The sequence below is a fragment of the Cucurbita moschata genome, unplaced genomic scaffold, assembly GCF_002738365.1.
Source record: "Cucurbita moschata cultivar Rifu unplaced genomic scaffold, Cmos_1.0 Cmo_Scf00015, whole genome shotgun sequence".
Taxonomy (NCBI): domain Eukaryota; kingdom Viridiplantae; phylum Streptophyta; class Magnoliopsida; order Cucurbitales; family Cucurbitaceae; genus Cucurbita; species Cucurbita moschata.
In genome coordinates this window covers 2,496,639-2,517,109 of record NW_019268531.1, presented here as the reverse complement: position 1 = coordinate 2,517,109, position 20,471 = coordinate 2,496,639, and the positions used below count along the sequence as shown (strand labels likewise).

The 20,471-nt window shown below is 36.8% G+C and overlaps 5 protein-coding genes across 9 annotated transcripts in view; 1 reads left to right on the top strand and 4 right to left on the bottom strand.

Moving 5' to 3' along the window:
* The window catches only part of LOC111453183 (leucine--tRNA ligase, chloroplastic/mitochondrial), an 11,339-nt gene extending 8,890 nt beyond the window's left edge, over positions 1-2,449 (bottom strand). Inside the window, exons 1-7 of the mRNA XM_023094173.1 lie at positions 1,935-2,449; positions 1,644-1,788; positions 1,487-1,543; positions 855-974; positions 667-771; positions 265-488; positions 95-161 (exon numbers count right to left, since the gene is read on the bottom strand). Of these exons, the coding sequence (XP_022949941.1) occupies positions 95-161; positions 265-488; positions 667-771; positions 855-974; positions 1,487-1,543; positions 1,644-1,788; positions 1,935-2,434 (1,218 nt within the window). The 5' untranslated portion in view covers positions 2,435-2,449. The remainder of the gene's footprint in view (positions 1-94; positions 162-264; positions 489-666; positions 772-854; positions 975-1,486; positions 1,544-1,643; positions 1,789-1,934) is intronic.
* Positions 2,450-3,153: 704 nt separating this feature from the next.
* On the bottom strand, positions 3,154-6,348 carry LOC111453831 (50S ribosomal protein L4). Of its 3 annotated transcripts, none has more exons than XM_023095090.1 (9): positions 6,129-6,348; positions 5,703-5,918; positions 5,523-5,584; positions 5,285-5,381; positions 5,019-5,167; positions 4,446-4,553; positions 4,243-4,362; positions 3,930-4,103; positions 3,154-3,592 (listed from the first exon to the last, which is right to left on the bottom strand). In XM_023095090.1, the coding sequence occupies exons 2-9, from the start codon at positions 5,809-5,811 to the stop codon at positions 3,491-3,493; spliced, it is 921 nt and encodes a 306-aa protein (XP_022950858.1). In that variant the 5' UTR covers positions 5,812-5,918; positions 6,129-6,348; the 3' UTR covers positions 3,154-3,490. The 3 variants fall into 3 exon arrangements, with proteins under 3 accessions (XP_022950858.1, XP_022950857.1, XP_022950859.1); XM_023095089.1 differs by having other exon boundaries at positions 5,703-5,878; XM_023095091.1 differs by having other exon boundaries at positions 5,703-5,870.
* Positions 6,349-6,728: 380 nt separating this feature from the next.
* LOC111453189 (homeobox protein SHOOT MERISTEMLESS-like) lies at positions 6,729-10,172 on the bottom strand. The gene is made up of 4 exons (XM_023094183.1): positions 9,211-10,172; positions 8,898-9,138; positions 7,210-7,454; positions 6,729-7,118 (listed from the first exon to the last, which is right to left on the bottom strand). Exons 1-4 carry the CDS (start codon positions 9,562-9,564, stop codon positions 6,909-6,911), a joined length of 1,050 nt encoding a protein of 349 aa, XP_022949951.1. The 5' UTR covers positions 9,565-10,172; the 3' UTR covers positions 6,729-6,908.
* A 5,169-nt stretch (positions 10,173-15,341) lies between these two features.
* Positions 15,342-16,710, top strand: LOC111453191 (uncharacterized protein At4g22160). The gene is made up of 2 exons (XM_023094186.1): positions 15,342-16,416; positions 16,501-16,710. The coding sequence occupies exons 1-2, from the start codon at positions 15,962-15,964 to the stop codon at positions 16,550-16,552; spliced, it is 507 nt and encodes a 168-aa protein (XP_022949954.1). The 5' UTR covers positions 15,342-15,961; the 3' UTR covers positions 16,553-16,710.
* LOC111453188 (probable 26S proteasome regulatory subunit 10B) overlaps positions 16,643-20,471 on the bottom strand; it is a 7,058-nt gene continuing 3,229 nt past the window's right edge. For 2 of the 3 annotated variants that reach the window (XM_023094180.1, XM_023094182.1), the window contains 8 exons: positions 19,640-19,764; positions 18,683-18,726; positions 18,129-18,260; positions 17,894-17,971; positions 17,586-17,668; positions 17,305-17,427; positions 17,032-17,092; positions 16,643-16,940 (listed from right to left, as the gene is read on the bottom strand). In XM_023094180.1, coding sequence (XP_022949948.1) covers positions 16,779-16,940; positions 17,032-17,092; positions 17,305-17,427; positions 17,586-17,668; positions 17,894-17,971; positions 18,129-18,260; positions 18,683-18,726; positions 19,640-19,764 — 808 coding nt within the window. In that variant the 3' untranslated portion in view covers positions 16,643-16,778. Of the gene's footprint in view, positions 16,941-17,031; positions 17,093-17,293; positions 17,428-17,585; positions 17,669-17,893; positions 17,972-18,128; positions 18,261-18,682; positions 18,727-19,639; positions 19,765-20,471 lie in introns of all 3 variants that reach the window. The other variant, XM_023094181.1, reaches the window with a different exon arrangement.

Here is a 20,471-nt window from a genome sequence, read left to right as displayed (position 1 = left end):
TTTTTTTTTTTTTTTTTTTTTTTTTTTTTTTTTTTTTTTTTTTTTTTACAGTGAGAAAATGAGAGAAAGTTGGCAAGTGAACAAAGGAATTTACCTTTTTGCTTTCTTTAGGAGATGTTATGGATGTCAGGAAGGAGTACTCTGGAGCAACAACCAAATACCTACATAAGAAAAAAAAGCATCATTAAATTTTGCTGGAAGTACAAGAACATTTTGTCAATGAAATTCATTGAACTTGGATAGAGTTAAGTGTGCAATCAGTACGTTGCTGCAAAGAGGGTATCTGGTCTGGTAGTATAAACTGTAATTTTGAGATCACTATCTTTTCCATTACTGTCGAGAACACAAAAGTCAATCTCTGCCCCTTCTGATCTCCCAATCCAGTTTCTTTGCATATCTTTTATACTTTCAGGCCAGTCAAGATCATCTAGATCATCAAGAAGACGATCAGCATATGCAGTAATCTTGAGCATCCATTGCCGCATTGGCTGCTTGGCAACAAATAATGACACAGTAAAATTATAAAACCATCCAAGAGTTTTGAACTGAACAAAGAGTTTAATGACTTTGAAAATGGGTTAGTTTAAACAACATTACACGAACTATAAAATAACAATATACTTACGTGTTTATCAAAACAAAACCCAAAATAAAAAAACAACTAACCTTCCTTATAACTGGATGACCCCCACGCTCACTGACACCATCAACTACCTCTTCATTAGCCAAGACCGTGCCAAGAGCAGGGCACCAATTAACTGGTACTTCAGCCTGAATTTATTGGAATTGACAATAAGATCTTTGTGTTAGCTGGAATGAGGCTGGGAAACCAAGAAGACAGATATAGTCCTGACCTGGTATGCTAATCCTCTCTTCAACAGTTGAAGAAAAATCCACTGAGTCCATTTATAATAATCTGGTTCAATTGTGGAAATTTCACGATCCCAGTCATATGAAAAACCCAATGATTTAAGCTGTAATATCAGGTAAAGTCAAAAGCACATATGTTACATGAAATTTACATAATTATGCGATCAGTCATAATATCAAACTGTAAGCAGTCGCAAACACTAACAAAGGATGAATTACCAATTCCTGATTTCTGTCAGGGTACCATACTTTAGACAACTAAATGTCTGAACTCATTCGCTATTCTTCAGAATTAAAAGACCCCTAAAATCATAGAAAATCCCATAACGGCAAGCCTAGACAGTACAAAATGAACCAAAAGAAACAAACTATTCCTCCTATTTAACTTCACAACTAGAAACTTGCACGACCTATTCTAAATATGCTGTTGATAGAGCCATTCTAATGTGCTTCAGCTTGTAGTTCAGATCATAAAAGTCAAAACCAAAAGAGGAAAGAAGAAAAAGAAAGGGCAGTATTCTTAGTAATCCGAATTAAACAAATATAGCTCAAATCACGCTATAGAAAGAAAGAAAAAAGGTAAAAGAAACGAGAAGGAATAAAAACGCATCAGGACCTGAGAGCGGAACCGATTAATATTCCTCAAAGTAGTGATTTTGGGGTGAGTTCCTGTCTGCGGGGCAAAAAGATTGTACATGTTGATATTAAGACTGACAATAATAGCAGTTCATGCGTCGTGTGCTGTAAGCTAAGTGGAAGATGGGAGACCAAACCTCAATAGCATATTGTTCCGCAGGCAATCCAAATGCATCCCAGCCCATTGGGTGCAAAACATTGTAGCCTTGCATGCGTTTGAATCTAGCAAGAATATCTGTAGCAGTATAACCTAGAGGATGACCAACATGTAACCCTGAACCACTACAAGCAAAACAGAATAAAGTAGACATCAATTCTCGATTCTTAAGAAACACGAACTGACTGAAAACCTGTGCGTATTGGATCAATCTAAGGTGAGAAAAGAAAGTAGCCACTAACTCAGAATCCAACAGAGAGCAAAAAGAAACCTGGGATAAGGGAACATATCAAGCACGTAGAACTTAGGCTTAGAAGTATCAATTTCATCAGGAGTTCGGAAAGTTCGATTTTCCTCCCAATAACGTTGCCATTTGGTCTCTATTTCATGGAAGGGGTAAGCCCTCCTCACCTCTTGCTGCTTCTGCTCCTCAACCTCGTTAACTTCACCCGTCAAGGAACCTCTGATTCTACCATGTGTAACACGAATGCCACAGCTCAAGCTGCTACCATATAAACAACGACCAAGAGAAGACTTCCTTCTAAAAGCTGCAGTGGACAATTTCCTGGACAACCTGGCTGATGGGGGAGAAAAAGAAAGCAATCGAAATGGACCAACGGAAGAAGCTTCGAATTGGCCATGTACAGAAGAATGCAATGCCTGCACGTTCATTTCGCATGTGGAGAAGCAGAAGAAGAAAATGGATACCGCAGAGAACAACGGCAGAAGATTGAGCGGGCAGGAAGATTGAGATGATAGGATTTGGTACATTTCGCGGTTAAACTGTCGTTCAATAACTTCAGTTCGTTGGATTTCAATTTTGGGCCGAATCAATTGGGCCTGATTGGTCCTTTACTGGGCTAATTTCAATAATGGGCCTGATATTTTTACTGCTTTGGGTTGGGTCAACATGTTTATTACTACGCTGAGAGGTCTAAAAGGTTTCCACAAATAATTGAGGCATCAATTTTATAGAAAAAAAAAAAAATATATATATATATAATAAAATATGTTTGAATAAATTGATGACCGTTTTTTTTTTTTCGTTTTAAAATAAGTTTAAATTTTTTTTATTGAAAATGTTGTCAAATTTAAGAACATGAAAAAACATCCGACGTACAAATTTAAAACTAAATTAGTAACAACTGAAACGGTGACAAATTCCTAGCCAATTTGATGCAGAAATGCATGATCTTGATTCAGAGGCTTTCCCTGGTTTCCTTTGGCCAAAGCTTATCAGCATGGGAATGAAGATCTTGTTCTAATGAGCTGCATCCCACTGTGAAAAACAGTCGTAAGTGGTAGGCAAATCATTTGATTCAAAGTTCAAGTAAGAAAACTTGTCTATTTCTCAGCCATTTTCCTAACAGCATCATGGTCAGTTGCTTGCTGCTACCTACTAAGATTTCATTGTTTTCAGATGGTTAGTGAATCCAACACGAGACCAACAAGGGAATAGGTGATGGAGACAAGTCCATCGACACCGACAAGCGATAACCTTAGTCTCAGAATAACTGTTATATAAAAGAAATCAGTAACATGATTTTCTAAAGAGGAAAAAAGATCTGCAAGATGTGATAACCTTAGTCCCAGAAAAATCTGCCAGTAAGAATGGCTCTTTTTGTTATTTTGGAGTACCACAAACTACAGCTTCAAAACTAACTATCCAATGCCTTCAAGTGCTAATCAAATCAGCAGAAGTGAAGTTTCAAACTCAACGGAAACACCATACAGGTTTTCACCCCTTCGTGCAGAGGGGGGAATTATCAATAAAGGTTACTGCTGATCTGAGCTGAGCATATAATTCAGGTCAAATGCACTGCCGCTTCAGCGGTTGATTGGAGTGTGCATCCGGGTAACAATTCTTTCTACAGCATCACGAGACATGACAAGAGTATCATGTAGAAGAATGCTGTACACATTCAAACCCTACAGAATAAAATTAGGAAATAAGTCGGGAATCAAAACAGTAAGATAGTACAAAAACAAGAAGATCATCTAGACATTCAAGAAAATTAGTAATATAGTACAAAAACAAAACGGTTTCTGCTTGATAAATTTTAACACCAAGTAAAAGTTCAAAAAATCATATGGAAATGTATTGAGGCGTTGATTTTATAAGAGAGAAGTGGCACGGAGATTTTTCAAAGCTGACTAATAAAAGATATAGTTATGTTCTAGGACCAAGGGCTTTTATAAGCAACTAAAACGCAAATTCATTTATTATGAAGCTAACAAAAAAAGGGAAGCCATCAAGAAGACTCACTATAGAAGGCAAAACATTGACGTAATGAAGGTTTTGTGTGGCCAACTTCAGTTTCTCATCGATGGGGCCACCATCAACGAGAAGAACTTTTTTAGTATTCTCCATTTCATTGACATAGTTCACCATATACTTCGTCTTATGTGTAGCGACGTCCAGATTATCAAATATCAGAAGCTGCGAGTCACAAAATTTCCGAAGTGAGGTTTCATAAACATATGGAAAGAAAATATCGTGTGTTAGAACATGCATGTGAGCCAAAGCATTGTAGAAAATAATCCATGTGCTAAAATGATAGCAAGAGAGAAAGGCCTGCCTTTCCTTCTGCAGCACGAGCTGTAAGAGCTATCTTCAAACCCAAACGACGAACTTTCTTATTAAGCTTGAAAGCATGACTTCGTGGTTTAGGACCATGCATAACTGCACCACCTCTGAACTATAATCATCATCCAGTTCATTAGCAACTACTGTAATCTTTGGCACTGTGAACATCATAATTCATAGTAGAATCATAGCTACCTGGGGACCACGCAGTGTTCCATGCCTTGCTCTACCAGTACCTTTTTGTCGCCATGGCTTTCTCCCGGTGCCACTAACCTCACTAATTGTTTTTGTTGAATGTGTTCCCTGTCATCACTCGAGATGCTTAGCTACTAAAATCACTTCTATAAACTTACACACAACTTACATTTTGCAGATTAACTACCTTCTAAACGTATATTAACACTTAATATAATAGATTAACTACCTTCTACACGTTAAGAATACCAATATAATTAGGCAAACAATTTTTTCATGTTTCAAAATACCGCTTCTTCCAATGCAGGACCTGTATTTAATGAAGTTGCCAATGGCTGTCTCCATTGTAATTTAAATGCAAATTAAAATGCAATATCAAAAGTCACAATGTCGCTAATCCTCATAATATTACACTCTGGTATAAATAATTATGGAAATGTTTTATTTATCAAATGAATTAAAAAGCACAAACACACATGTACAAGGAAAAATAAATCCCCTAATAGACACTGTTTGCATTCAATCAATCAACTAGTCTCAAGCTCTATTGCATGAAGAGGAAACAACCAATACCTGCTGTCTCTTTGCAAGCTGCCATCTAACAACCCGATGAATGATGTCCTTCCTGATAGGGACGTCAAAAACATCTCCAGCCAAGACCATGAACCCCTTGTCTTCATTTTGAAAGTTTGTCACAGGAATCATCAGGTCCTGAAGAAGCCCTAATGATGCAACATAACATATTAACCACAAAAGAGATTGATATACCAATTCTTTCGCCATAATAAAGTACATCTACAATCTTATAAAGAGTAAAAAATGAGGAAAAATATTGCTACCTATCTTGCGCTCTTCTGATACAACCGGTTTAGCGTTGCTTGATTCGGGAGTCAAAATAGAGGTGGAAAGCCCTTTGGAGACAAGAAAGGTTCCAGCCTGTTTCATATACAATGGTTAGACAAAAACAAATTTAGGGATGTGTGATGAAAAAAAAAAGGTGTGCATAACACATTAAGATGTGATTTCAATCCACATTCTACAAACTTCAATATCATGTCCTTGAGTAAAAGATAGTACCTTCAACAGGGTAGAACAGCCCGCAAACATAGAGCTACTCCCTTTAACGTGACCATAAATTTCTACTCAAACATATGTTAATAATCATTGAATTAGACAAAAAAAAACATTAAAGCGTAGAAAAAAACAATTGCAGGCAAGTAAAAATTTTGAAATAAGGAGGAAATGAGAATGCATTACCACGGGAATTATAAAACGACTGACTCATGGTACACGAAGAATTACATTGCCCAAATGTTGATAGGGAGCCCAAAGAGCGCAACAGCCTTCTCGACACTGAGATTGCCATATTAACGGCGGACCACTTAAAGAGTCGGCGTAGTGGTATTGTAATAATCAGACAGCTACCTAGACATCTACAAGATTGAAATCTTAGCAATATGCCTCAATATAAGTCTACAGAAAAAAAATCGTATCGTAAGTAACTAACATAAAGATCACAAAACCCTGAATGGAAGCCATGAAGTATTTGGATGCGCAAAAACTAAAGAGATCAGTAAAACAAAACGTTCTCATTTAGACTAGTTGAAAATCGGTTGAAGAAGAAATCAACAAAACAAAACGTATTGAATTTCTGAAAAACGACCGAGGGAGGCGAAATCTCACCAACGGCGCCGGTTAGGGGCTGAAACGAACCACTGTGTTTCTGAGAGAGAGAGAGAAAAAACAGAGATAACCCTGATTTCTCGGAGGCGAGAGAGCGTCTGAGGGCAGCAGAGATTCCTTCAGACGATTCGACTGCAGCACTGAGAGTGCAACAGGCGGGCTGATACGGTGTCGGGCAGGAGCGGCGGTGCGGGGTGCAATGGAAGCGCAAATCTTTGCGAGGGAGACGAGGAACAAAAACAAAAGCGGAAACCGAAGGCGGCATTAACGGGCCGAAACTTTGGGCCGCATCCATTCTCCACGAATCCAAACCTCAAGTTTGGGCTTTTCTTCGTTGTCACGGTCGGCCTTTTTTGACTTCTTTTTTTATTAAAGAAAAAAAAAACTAACAAACAACCCGACAAAGCTTTGTATCTATTCATTGATAGACCAATTGTACGTTAACATATATTTCAATCTTTTGGTCACTTTATTCGATTATTAATCTTTTTAACCAATGTTTTTTTCAGTTGAAAAGATATAATTATACTTTTAATTAATTACATCAATATCTTATCCACTCATTCATAACTTAATTCGCAGGTCAGTTCAACTCGAACATTTTCAAGATAACCCAAATAACCAACAGATGGCAAAAGTGACACACATATATATATAAAATATATGTTCTGTCAAACAAATTGAAACATCCATCATACATCCATACAGGCGATCGCCATCAACACCATCATCATCATCATATACATATACACGACATTATATTATAAGGAAATTTAATAATTAGAGAAGAGTGGGAGAGATATCAAATGGGAAAGGATTCCCCAAGACGGAGTCCATGTAATACTGTGGATGATGATGAGCAGCATCCATCACCACAAATTGCATATCTTCAGATGGTTTCCAGTGTCTTTTTCTCTGGTTGATGAACCAGTTGTTGATTTGCTTTTGATCTAACCCAGTTGATTCAGCTAAAGCTACCTTCTGTGATTCCTGTCACAAAAAACATTCCATTCCCATTATATAATCTATAATATTATATATATAATCTATAGTGTATGTTGTTATCAAAACAAGAACATACGGATGGATAAGGCCATTTGTAATGTCTGCTCCACCAATCCAGGAGCTGTTGCCTGGCCTCCTTTGGTAGCTTCCCTTTCTTCCTTTTCTTCATGAATTCTTGCTTCAGACTGCCCAAGTATCTGCTGTATTTTCGGAGGAGTTGACCTTTCAGTTCATGGTCTTCCGCCCAGGGGTCAATTGACTGCCTATTCATATCAACTTCCTCTTCAGATGATCCGTTCCTATCAAATGCCTCACCGCAACCTAATTGGCGTGTGCAAAAATATGTGTCACCCAACAACAAAACATTACAGAACATGGATCCACACATTATACTAATTCTAGAACAACAACTTCATAAGTATTTATAGTTCCGGCTGCATGGATCGGTGAGCGGATTGTTAGGGAGTTCCACAATCACAAATTAAGAGGACCATAATGGATTTATAAGTCCGGAATACATTTCCATTTGTATGGGGCCTTTTTTATAAACTAAAATCAAAGCCACGAGAGTTTATGCTCAAAGTGAACAATATCATACCGTTGTAGAGGTTCGTAGTTCCTAACCCAATAAGACAAGGGGCGGGCAAGAGTTGAAACATTAGGCTGAAATAAGACATTTTTCTTTCTTTTTGGCAGCTTTTCAAGGATTTGTGCAGTGTCTCCCAGGCTTGGGGTTTGAGAGAGGATGGGGGGCTCCTCTTCTTTTAGAACTAGAAAGACAACTATTTTGCAGAGGGAATGACAATCTAACACACAAAAAAATAGTAGAAGACAAAAAAAAAAAAAAAGATCCTGTATTTCCAAAGCTACTTAATGATACATGTTCATCCATGCGAACTCAAAAACCAATGATAGGATAAATTGTTCGATGAGACCGCTACAATGTGACAAATAGTTTATCATCAATGTGACAAATAGTTTATCATCATCATCGTACGTAGAAATAGAATTACTGCATGCAAATTATTGAAATCATACTCAACGATCATCAAGAGACAGATGTCTTAGATATTTAAATCTATACAAAACAAGAGAGGTTAAATGTTTCATCTTGATAATCAAAACAATACTATCCCATTTGAAGGAAGAAAAAGATGAACTATATGGAAATGTATTGAAGATATGGGGTATTAAAAACGATGAATTCATAAGTTTCATCTCAACTTCCCAATGGCATATATTGGAAGATCTCAACCACCCTTACACTCAAATGTCTTCTCCCTAATTCAGTTTCTAAAATCATTCGTGTAAGATTCCATATCGGTTGCAGAGAAGAACGAAACATTCCTTATAAAGTGTGGAAACCTCCTTAGCAGACGCATTTTAAAACCAAGTCCAAAAGGAAAAATCCAAAAAAGACAATATCTGTTAAGAGTAGACTTATACATTATACCGTCAGTTTTTAGCTTGACACCCGATTTCATGTTCTTGTTGGGATCTAGATTAAAAGGGGTAATTTGGGTTGGACTGTGTCATGAAGCCATCTTGACAGACGAGGTTTAGATATAAACCCTAAGAACAATATATATCTTTAAAGTAGAGACTATGCAAATCAAAGGGTTCATAGATGCCCTAGCCACAAAGAAAGGGCACAAAAATAATAAAATATTATAATAAAATAAAGCACAAAAATTGGGCAAATGGAAAAAAAAAAAAAAAAAAGATGATTAAATAAAAAAGGAGTAATTGTTAGTAAGAAATCACCAGCATCGGAGGAGGAGGAGATAGAGAGAGCTTTGAATTGGCACTCAATTCGTTGAAGAAAAAGCATGGCATCCCTAAAGGGTTTAGAAAGTTCTTGTTCATATTTGGTGAGCATCTCACAGTAAGCCTCCATGAACTGATCAAGCCCCGGATCTTGTCCAATACAAGACGTACCACTCATTGTGGCTGCAGATGCACACGCTTGTTCCAGCCTCGCCACCACTTCCGGCGGCGCCCCCACCTGCCAAAAAGCTTCAGATCTCAGCCTACGCTCCCGGGTCCCAAAAAGAATACCATTTACTATTATTATTACCTTCCGGCAATTGACATAGGCAACAAGCAAGCGGTGGTAGTGGGGATGACCCATGATTTTGGCCTTCAATTCACATGAAGAATTACCATTACTACCCTCGTTGATGTTGTTGTTGGTTTCATCCAAGAAGTAAGAAATTGAATTAGAAGTGTTATTGTTGGTGTAATTAGGCGGCGGCGGCGGAGGAGGAGGAGGAAGAAACGAGCTACATGCATCTCCCTGGTGGTGTTGTTGTTGATGAGAGGTGGACATCAAAGGCATCATCATCATCATGGAACCAAACCCATTATGACTATTTTGATCAACAAAATTCATCATACCTCCTCCTGAAGAACTCCCACTTGGACCATCCATTGATAACAACAACAACAACAACGAACAAAATCCGTGCGTCTCTCTCCTAAAAAAACCCACTTTTGTGTTTAGACTCCCGGGATTTTAGCTTCAAAAAGTTCAGGCTTTTGGGTTCTTTTAAGAAAGATCCGAGTTGTTCATCAATGAAACTGGAAAAGCCTGGCGTTGGAGGTATTGGTTTAAATGAATCAAACAGATTAAAGTCCCCACCTTTAGTGTTTTTACCTCCTCTTCTTCGGTGGGTAGCGTTTAATTTCAAGTTTTTGAGAGAGCGAAGGAGATGGGTTAAGAGGATAGTGGCAAAGTTTGGATTTTTTTTTGTTGGGTTTTTTTTTACCTTCCCGATGAAAACTCTCGTCGTCCTCTTTTGTCGTTGCAGTGGCACTGATGAGGCACTGCCATTACTGCCAAAAAGAACGAGAGAGAGAGGGGGAAACGAAGGAATCGAGGAGAGGGCAGTGCAGGGCAGGGCAGGGCAGGGCGGAGAGATGGAAAACCAAGGCAGCGATGGGGGATGGAGGGAGTGAGAAGGGGGGGTGGGGGGAAATAAAGATGGTAAAAAAGTAAGTGGGACACTCCGAATGTCGCTTCTTATCTTTCACTCTACTTAGCCATACCTCCTAATCTCTCTCTGGAACAGTGCCCATTAAATGTTCTAACCTTTTGTTCCCTTTTTTTTTTTTTTTTCTTTTTTAATTTATGGTTTCTATTTTGCAAATCCAATTATCTCAATTTGCAAATTTAGATGGGAAATTCAATTTCCCATTAAGTTGAGGAAATTCTATTTTACATTATGACCTTGTTCTTCCGGGAACGAACTAAGAGGGTCAGCTACCCAACTAATCTTCATAATTAAATATCGTTACTGTATAGATAGATCTGGTTGTGAAAGACCGATTACTAGCTAATTCATGGATAGAGCCAAAGAGGGTGAAGAATACAAGTTAACAATAACATTGATGAAATAAAAGAAGGAGCTATGGTGTATAGAGAGGACCTCACCGTTTAAGAAATAACCATAGAAATGAAGGAACTCGCTATTTCTTTATCCATTTCAATTTTTTTTTATTTATTCGATGTTTTTTTTTTATACCAAGTATCAATACAATTTCGTATTTTTGGGTGACTAGAACAAAAAAGAAATCGTGGTCGGAAAGATTATAGTAGCAAACTCTTGTTATCCTTTTCCTTCTTCTTGTTGTCGTATATCTCGTTCATACACATCTTCTCTTTGTTTCTCGAGCCTATAGTGAGTTACAGACAAAATTCGAAAAGGTCAAATCTTTGATGATTCCATCATACATGATTGAGTTACGAAAACTTCTGGATAATATCTCACACCTGAACTGAATTCTGTCTAATTAAATACACTCTTTCTAAGTGCTCTAAAACAATTAGGAGATTGTCCGGGGTTTCGCTCGGCAACATGCCCATAAACTTTATATTGGTTTACATTATAACTAATTTAATAAGTGTGTAATTTTCTGTTTAATCAACCAAGACTTTTCATTCCTGATTTTGTAATATTATGTTAAACTCTTTTCTTTATTTATTAACAATTTTAAAATGAACAGATAATGAATCACCTAAATTAAATTTATTCTTCCAATTCTATTATTTCACGGTCAAATCTTACTGCTTCATGAAATGACGTAAATACAGATATTTTCATTTCTAATAAAAATCATTTTAAGTGTATCCCTTCAAATTTCAATTTAAATAGGATATTGACTCAAATTTAGAGATAAATATTATAATCAACTTTAGATAAATAATAATTTTATTAAAATATAATATCTCGAGGATTATTGGGAATGAGTCCCACGGGGATTAATTTAGTGGAAAATCATAGTTTTATAAGTGAATAATACTATCCATTGGTGTGAGGCCTTTTGGGGAAGTCCAAAACACACTGTTGATTTAACATAATAACAATAGATGAAAAATGAGACGAACGGGACAATTTAACTACTCGAAAGTAAATAAAAAAAAATGATGAAAAGGGAACTCATCAAAATTGGAAAGCAATCTCAAAGGTACAAATAAATTGTCAAAATTATTACCACCTTAAAGTTAAAGGCTTGGCTTGGTTTGGTTTGAGATCAATCAAAGTGTGCTTGTGTTATGATTGTGAAATTTAACCCTCCGGCATTGATATATATATATATATATATATATATAATGTGTACCAACAAGCAAACATAGGATGAATCGAATAAAACATATTCCTCCTCTCACGCACATATGTATATATTTGACACAAAACTACTCAACATCTCATGTTCATTCGACCTCCTAACTCCAACTATCATCATGTCTACTCATTTCCGCTCCATTGTCTCCTTTCAAATTTTCATTTTAACGAGCTTCGTGTCGATCATTCATTGCTTTATCAATAAAAAAAAGAGATAAAAAGATCTCTTTTTTAATGTGACTCGCTTCATTCTTCATTCTTAAGATAACTTCTCATCTTACAAAAAAAACGTCGTAACTTATCTGATAGAAACTATTTTAAACGCGTGATGAGCATCTAAGTTAGATAAAATGTCATATATTCACCAACATCATTCAATTTTCGCTAATGATTCTATGCATATACACGACTCATCTAACGATCCATTGACAGCTTGATTGGCATCACGATTCCTTTCCGAGATAACTTTTCATCGACCGAACGACAATATTTCTATGGTCGTTGAAATTTCCAACTCTATGCATAGAAGCTTGTATGTTCGTCACGCTTTTGAAAGTTTATCGAAAACGTTGGGTACAAAACACTCTATGTATCGACTCTTTTATACTTCATTAACTATTCATCGTCCTCGATACATGTCAAATCATCTAACGTTATATGTATATTATAGTTTAGTTAACAATGTTTATAGGAGTTAATTATAAATTAGAAGAATTTGGGTAATTCTTGCAAACAATGAAACGTTTACACAAAATTAGTGAAGGAAATGAATAAAGTAAGGGAATTTGTAAGAAGAGAGGAAGAACAATCAGCTCCCAGTTTTGAAATTGGTTTCTACGAGGGAGACAGAGATAGTTGGGAGAATAATATACGTAAGCAGAAGAAGTACAATGAAAAATGTGCCCTACAAACCTAAATAAATGAATAAATAAATAAGAAATGATTCAGCGTCAGTCCCTTTTGTCTTTCATCGTCAATCTCCAATCTTATCTCCTACAAAGTAGACACCAAATACGAGAAATTGGATTTAGGGTTTTTTAGGGTTTAGGGCTCGGAATTAGGGTTTTTTAGGGTTTGGGGCTGGAAGTTGGGAATTAGGGTTATTTAGGGTTTAGGGATGGAATTAGGGTTATTTAGGGTTTAGGGATGGAATTAGGGTTATTTAGGGTTTAGGGTTATGGGAGAGAAATAATATACATAGTAAGCGAATCCGTCACAAAAATGTGGGGTTTGGGGTTTGGGGTTTGGGGTTTGGGGTTTAGGGTTTAGGGAAAGTGGGTTGGGGAACCCTACATTAGGGTTTTTTTTTTTTTTTTCTTTGCACTTTAAGTCATTTCCATGTACAAGCCCATGATTCGTCTTGCAGACGGCGTGGTATGCGCTCTAAACTCTTCCAATCAAATGCCATTACCGCCACCACCGCCAACAACCCCAAACAAAACAAGAACACAATCACTATTTACGCACCAAATGCTACATGGTTCTCTCGGCTTCTCCCTCAGAAAAATGAAACATTTGTTGTAAACAACTGATGTCTCCATAACAGCTTAATCCGACTAGAAATAAAACTGTGCAAGTGTACACAGGTTGGGTTTTGATCGATCGGGTTTGTTGGATGAAAGTCTCCTATCGACTAATTTAAAAAATGATCATAAGAATGCTCTCTCCATTGGAGTGAGGCATTTTGGGGAAGCTCAAACAAAGCCACGACAACTTAAGCGGAAAGTGAACAATATCATACAATTGTGGAGAGTCGTGTTCGTTTAACCGGGTTAACATGATCTTAAAAAATCTTGAGTCATAAAATGAATCCAAATTTAAGTCTTAAGAAAATTTAACCCGACTCAACCAAAGAAACGTTTCATTTAATTTATTGGATTCTTTTTTCAACTTGGAGATATTTGATACAAAACACTCATGTTTTAGCACCTAGTATAACAGCCTTCAATGCACGTTTGTTTTAGATACAAAATGTTACGGGTTCAAATTCTATCGTTCCTACCTATTACTTATCTTCTAAACAATAATGAAGAATCAATTAGATCGTATTCATGTGACCATCTTAAAATATAAGCTTTGGAAAGAGAACCCAAACGTTGTAAATTATTTTTTTGGTCAACCATTTCAAGTACAATAGATTTCCACATCTCTTATCCCATCATAAAAAAAGAGCGACACACATATATATACAAACACATATACATAATATTTAATATGTTTTCAAATAGTTTAAAGTACAAATATATATATTTTGAATAAAAATAGAATAGTGAAAAGTTAAAAATTAAAGATAATAATAATAAAAAAAGAGTTTTAGGCATATAGGGACAAATAACTAATATTCAGAAAGTATGTCTTACTTTAATTTGTTTCAACTTTTGGGTACAAATGGTTTAGTGAATATTTAAAGTTAAGATTTGAGTGCACACTAACCTACCCTTAAACCAGATATTATTAGTTTATTATTATTAATTTTTAAGGAAATGCAAGCCCCAATTTTTGGTCAATTATTAATTCTTTATATTCCACCCATTTCTATTAACCACACACTTTTTCTAAAATATAAGAAAATTATTTACTTGCCAGTAGGAGTTGACATTATCAAATACAAAAATGGTGCCATTTTGCAAATCTCTTGTATCATTATTTATTTTTTTTAGTTCAAGGGTAAATACTATGTTCATATTATTGGTCGATAAAAGATTCTTAAAATAATTTTTCGTCCATTGATTTTTCGTTACCCTTTAGTTTTTGAGTTAACATGTGTTAGTACATTCATTAACATAATGCACCAAGTAGAAGATATTTGTTAGTTGTCATGCAACTAATATCGCGATAGTACAAACTGTAGTAAACTTTGATTCTCGCATTTTGGAAAACAATGGAATACCATAAGTAGAAGAAGATGATGGTTTAATAATTGAATGAAGACTTGAGAGTTGAGGCATTTGAAGGGCGACAGGTTTGGGGGGAAAAGGAACAAACCAAATGAAAAGAGTTGGGCTTCTCTGTGTGCACCACAAAAAAGGCAAAGCCCCACGTCTCATCATCTTCCATTAACACAAAAATCATCTTCATCTTATTAATGAATGTGATCACTTGAGAACTGGATGCATGTTTGGTTTTTCTCCATGATTAGACTTCCTCCCTCTGTGTTTCCATATGGTGTTGGTGTTCGTGTTTCTTACGGTGAATCAAAAGGATGGAGGAAAAGGAAATGAATAAGTCAGAAATTATTAGGGGATATTTTGGAGGGGTATATTGATTGCTGAAGTGAGTGGCAAGCACATGGCTTCAGGCATATTAGAGGGCCCTTGTTCGACCAAACCCTCCAAACAAAGAAAGTGAGATAAAATATGGTACCACAAATTGTTCTATTGGCCGACAACGAAGTGACGCTACTCTAATTAGTGCCATTACCATTGAATTTTTGTGTGGTATTCGGTATTCCTTCGACCCAGTTCTTGTTTTTGCAACTCATCACAGTATGAACATCTCAAAATCTGTTCTTTTTTCAACGAAGTAGCTTTGTTCTTCCTCTTTGCGGCCACGGGAAGGAAACCAACCAATACTAACCAAGTTCTATTGAAATGGAGAGTTTAAAGTTACATAAAAAAGGCGAATTTCGAAGAAAGATTGAACGTACAAGAAATCCCACAAAATGCAGTTCATATTTTCAAGGCACCCTCTGGGCCAGACAGACACATTAATGAAAAAGCGGGTAGTGGGGATGGTGGCAAAAAATGTCGTATCATGGATGTCGCATCAGTCAACCTACGCTGAGCCGAGGATGGTGGTAATGTTTCATCTACAGGAGGATTGAATAATGGACTCAACTCCTCAAGCCTCTTTCCCTCACACACCGTTTCTTGTTTCGTTGGTTCATGCAAGATAATCCCCACCATGAACAAGCGATGGACGCTGAAATTCAATTCTTAAACTCTGCTAAGAATTTCTTTAGTTCAGGCAAGAAATTGAAGATGGGTAGTTGAACTTGCACCCGTGGGGCTCGCAAAAGCTGGAAAGAGACTGTTAATAACTGTAAATTAGGTGCGCAAATAACGGGTTCGCCGCTTGATCACACGAGTTAGTGGAAAATGTTGGAATCTGATCCAAGTACAACTGGTTGTTGGCACCTCACTTTTAGCTTTTCAAAACTCTCCTTTCTACCCTAAAGCTGGTGGTTCTGGAAAAAAGCCGAAAATGGAAGAGCCGACAGGCGGAACCAAACCGATCAAGTGCAGTGAGGACCAGAAACGTCAAAAATATGGAAGATATGCAGCAGGGTCCTCGTCCGACGAGCTTCTGATCGGGAATTCCGATGCTCCTCCACATTCAGAGACTGAAACTTCCCATATTTCCACAGGTGAAGATTCGGGAAGCTCCGGCGAGGAAACAGGGTTGTCCGGCCTGGCAGAGAGCCTGCAGATCTTAACGAAGTCGCTGCTGACAGCGGAAATGGAGATTTTCAGGGCGAGGGAGGCCATCCGCCTTGAGGAGGAAAAGAGGAGGTTGGAATCGGAGGCCGAGATGACTCGCATGCTGCTCCAGTGTCAGATGCAGATCGCCTCGTTTCTGTCGGCCAGGCAGGGTCCCAACAACCGGAAAAGAAAGAGGGTTCAGGAAGAAGAACCATCTCCCTCAGTCTCCTTAGAAAGGTAGAATAGAATCTTCAGCCTTCGTTAAGTAATCAGCAACAACTAATAACTGATATATGAATCTGATCTTGTTGATTGATGCAGGGACGGAGCTCTGCTGCTAAGTCTAATTCAACTCAACATGATCACCTTTTGAAGCTGCTATGCTAAGGTTTGAACGGGGAGCGTAAGAGTGCTTGTATTATGAGGGTATAAGTGTAACTGTATCGATCAACAAAGCGTGATATTGATCGAATTACTGAATATTTTTCCATTTCTATCTCAATCCTATAAGTTATGACTGATTCATTGGCATATTAAAAGCTCAACAAAAAAAGAAAAATCATGTCAAGCTTACTAGCTAGCTGAGTCGATTTAGATAATCAAGCGAATTGGGTTTTCTTCATGCCGATGTTGGAGTCCTTGATTTTATGGTCGTCAACAGTTTGCAAAGCCTTGCGCCTGCTCATAGCGCATTCGATATATTCTTGAAGGGGTGGAAGTATGCCATGTTCTCCAGTTTTGGATACTTTCCCTCGAAGTATCTGTATAAAGAAACCCAGAAAGAGAAGTTATAGCCACCACATAGGGACTCTACGCATTAATGATAGATGAAATAAAGGACGGGTAGTTTGCCTTTGATGCCCAGGACCGCTCGGCTTGCTGACAAATATCCCTGATGTCCCTTCCAGACATTCTGAAAATACATGCGAAGTGAAGCATGGAGAATGTAGATTTAGAGATTATTACAACTACAGCTCTAGAAACAAAGCAGTCGACAAAACTAACTATTCTAGTCAGGGAGGCTTGTATTGTATGTGGTCCATCAGCAGAATAGCAGACATATAAAAACAATAACAAGACTACCAAAAGAAATCCAGTATAGTTTCGGGCCTACGATTAACTAACCCTTCTGTATTCTTTGCAAACTCGTTCAGTTCAGGTTTCGTTAGCTGCTTTGCGTACTGAGCTGCTATTTCCTGACGGTTCCGCTCATCAGGTAAGCCAAATGTGATCATCAAGTCAAACCGACTAAACGAAAATTCAGGAAAAGAAATCAGTTCAGAAACCCAGCAAGCAAGCGCTCGGTTGTGTGGTGTGTGTGTTTTTTTTTTTCTAGTTTTATATATTAACGTTATTTGATGCACAAATCAGGGCCGATAAATTAAAAAATGTATAGATCTGCATACCTAATTAAAGCAGGATCAAGGTCCTGCTTTCTATTCGTGGCAGCAATTACAACCACTTTTCTGTCTTGTTCAAATCCATCAATCTACACAGAAAATGTAAATTAAACGAAGTTGCTCAAGAAGCAAGATATGTTGATACGTTTATCACGTAAATGACACATGCAATTCCAATTGATTGCCATCCAAATTAGCCTCTTGGCTTGCATGCAAATGTTTTTTAGTCAAACATTAATACAGTTAATTCACTGATGAGCGGCGGAAGGCATATGACCTTTGGAGTTATGGATTCATGTAAAATTCATCTTTACCTGACGCAATAACACTGATAATACTCTTCGAGTAGCTTCATGCATTTCACTGTCACGAGCAATTGCAAAAGAATCGACCTGCAGTTGAAAAAGAAACAGGGGGAAATCATAAATTGTACAATCTAAAAAGTACGTAAATTGTAAATAATAATAAAAATAAAAGATAAATTGATTTTCATTAGAAAAAAAAAAAAAAAAAAACAGCTGATGATCTGGCGATAACCAAGCCTTTTACCTCGTCTAGGAAAATGATAGCACCGGTACTAAGTTCATTAGCAAGTGAAAACACTTGCCCCAAGAGACGTTCACTTTCACCGTAGTATTTTGACATGATAACCTCAAGTGGTACGTACAACAAGGGGACGCCCTGACACAAAACGTGAGGGTACAAAATCTTAGGTTCCTTCTATCCATCACATACTTAATTCACGAGATCAGCAGCTTATATGAGGTCCAAGACCATTTTGCGTGATTGGGATAGAAAACTCTACGTTGCAAAGCAAGCAGACATAATTTCCTAGGAATAACTCAAATTAGATGACATGCAGAACATATTTAAGTACCTGCTGAGCCAAAGTGCAACATGACGACAAAATTTTAAACTACTCTGTACTTTTTCGTGAATTGAAAGTATATAGAGTTGCCAGTTGGTTGAGGGATCTCACCCTCAAAGCCACCAGCAAAGGTAACAAATTTATTGAGTATTCTCAATCAACCCTTTTTTTTTTTTTGGTCTGATTTCATTTACGATCAATCATGAGTACAAATAATGAGCATATAATGACTTACAGCTTGATTTGCAATTACACGAGCAGAAGATGTTTTTCCTGTACCTGAACCAAAGATGCTACAAGTAAGCTTCGCTAACAACTCATCCAATCTTTATAAGCTACAAAGGCAAAATACAACTACAGGAATCTCACAACTCTGCTGAATCTCCATGACAATGGCAGGCAAGGTTTAAAATATAGTGTAGAATTTGTTCAAAAACCAAGTACAAGAAAATTTTGTATAAGGAGCCTCAAGAAGAGATTCAGAAGTAGATAATTGTATTCTACTAATGTAGCACGTGTCACCCTATTTTAAGAGCAGCAAATCCTTTTTTTACTTGGGTATCAGTAAAGATAAGTAAATTAATCCAGGGTGGACTTGGTCGGAAAAAGATAAGTGGGGTCACAGAGAGAAGGGATTCGAGATAATATCATGGAACAAAATGAAAATACTAAAGCACTTGTGATGTTCTCCCTATTAAGATTTGGAAGAACTGTATTTCGCTAGTGAAAATTGAAAATTGAAATGTCTTCTTAATTCTGATTGAAGGGAAAATAAAGAGCGGAAGAATTGAAATTATATAAATTGCTTCTTTTCCTAAAAAAACTAACATTCTGGAGAATTTAAATAACTTCAAATGGTAAAGAAAACAAAATGAAACAAGAGTCAAACATTGAAAGTTTTATAAACTCGTATAGTTCATTCTTATTCTCTCGTATTTCTAACTATGGGCAGCTGCCCTTGAATGACAGAGAAAATGAAAGTTTGAGCACACGAAAGACAGGCTAAGATAAGGAATATGATAACCTAACAAAGAAGATCTATTTCCTGAAATATTATTCATGTTCACAGGAAAGTGACAGTTTGAGTGAACGAGTGAATGAAAAATGGGCTAGGATAAGGAATATGCATAACCTAGTAAAGAATCCTGAAATATTATTCATATTCACAGGCATTCTCAATTCAGTGACCTACCTGGAGGCCCTTCAAAGAGAACAGCCCGAGGTCTATTTGATTCAAACTTGCGCCGAGTCCCATGCGCAATCTCATCAAATAATTCTGGATTATGCAGAGTCAGCAGTATCGTGTCTTCTATTTCACTACAATAAGATTATGAGCCAACGAAATGAGGAAAACATTATTTTTGCTAACAAACGTAGAGGATCTATATCTACAAACAATCAACATGAAGCAGAGACCATAGATTATATCATCTTTAATGAAACCTTCACGATTTCATAGACATCAGAAAATAATAAAAAGAAACGGATAAGAAGCATCACAGACTATCCTCTTGGCCAAGAGGATGGAGATTATCTCTTTTGGTTGCTCCAATTCATTGGAAGCGTTTGTTCAAGCTTCTTACTCTCTTCAATTACACTGTATTTTATCAAATCTGTTATAGGATAATGTTCTTCAGCTGGTTGTTGGTCGTTTTTTGGCTTCAAAACCGAAGTTATGATGGTTGAATATGATCAAAGCTCTATTATCGGAATCGTGGATGGAGACAAATCAAAGAATTTTTTAAGACAAGCATTTCCTTTGGTTTGATTCTGTACGCTTAAAGGCTTCCTCATGGTGTTCTCTTTCCAAGCCTTCTCTGATTTTTTATCGTCTGACATTTGTTTAAATTGAAATGCCTTTATTTTTCCTAGGTAATTGTTATTATTTATTGCTTTTCTTATTCACTCCCTTGTGGGTTTGGAACTTTTGAGCATTAGCCTTCTTTTATTATTATAATGAAATATTTTTCTCTCGTATTAAAAAAAAAAAAAAAAAAAAAAAAAAAAAAAAAAAAAAAAAAAAA

Bases quoted from the DNA above. Each gene is read 5' to 3' on its own strand.
- LOC111453831 (XM_023095090.1), bottom strand. From the start codon at position 5,811: ATGGCAATCTCAGTGTCGAGAAGGCTGTTGCGCTCTTTGGGCTCCCTA. The intron at 4,363-4,445 runs GTAGCTATGATT...TGATGATTATAG, and splicing joins GAACACTGCGTGGTCCCCAG to TTCAGAGGTGGTGCAGTTAT. The intron at 3,593-3,929 runs GTGAGTCTTCTT...TTTATTCTGTAG, and splicing joins TCAATGTTTTGCCTTCTATA to GGTTTGAATGTGTACAGCAT.
- LOC111453189 (XM_023094183.1), bottom strand. From the start codon at position 9,564: ATGGATGGTCCAAGTGGGAGTTCTTCAGGAGGAGGTATGATGAATTTT. The intron at 7,455-8,897 runs GTGATTTCTTAC...CACGCCAATTAG, and splicing joins CTCCTCCTCCTCCGATGCTG to GTTGCGGTGAGGCATTTGAT. The intron at 7,119-7,209 runs GTATGTTCTTGT...TTTTTGTGACAG, and splicing joins ACAAATGGCCTTATCCATCC to GAATCACAGAAGGTAGCTTT.
- LOC111453191 (XM_023094186.1), top strand. From the start codon at position 15,962: ATGGAAGAGCCGACAGGCGGAACCAAACCGATCAAGTGCAGTGAGGAC. The intron at 16,417-16,500 runs GTAGAATAGAAT...TGATTGATGCAG, and splicing joins CCCTCAGTCTCCTTAGAAAG to GGACGGAGCTCTGCTGCTAA.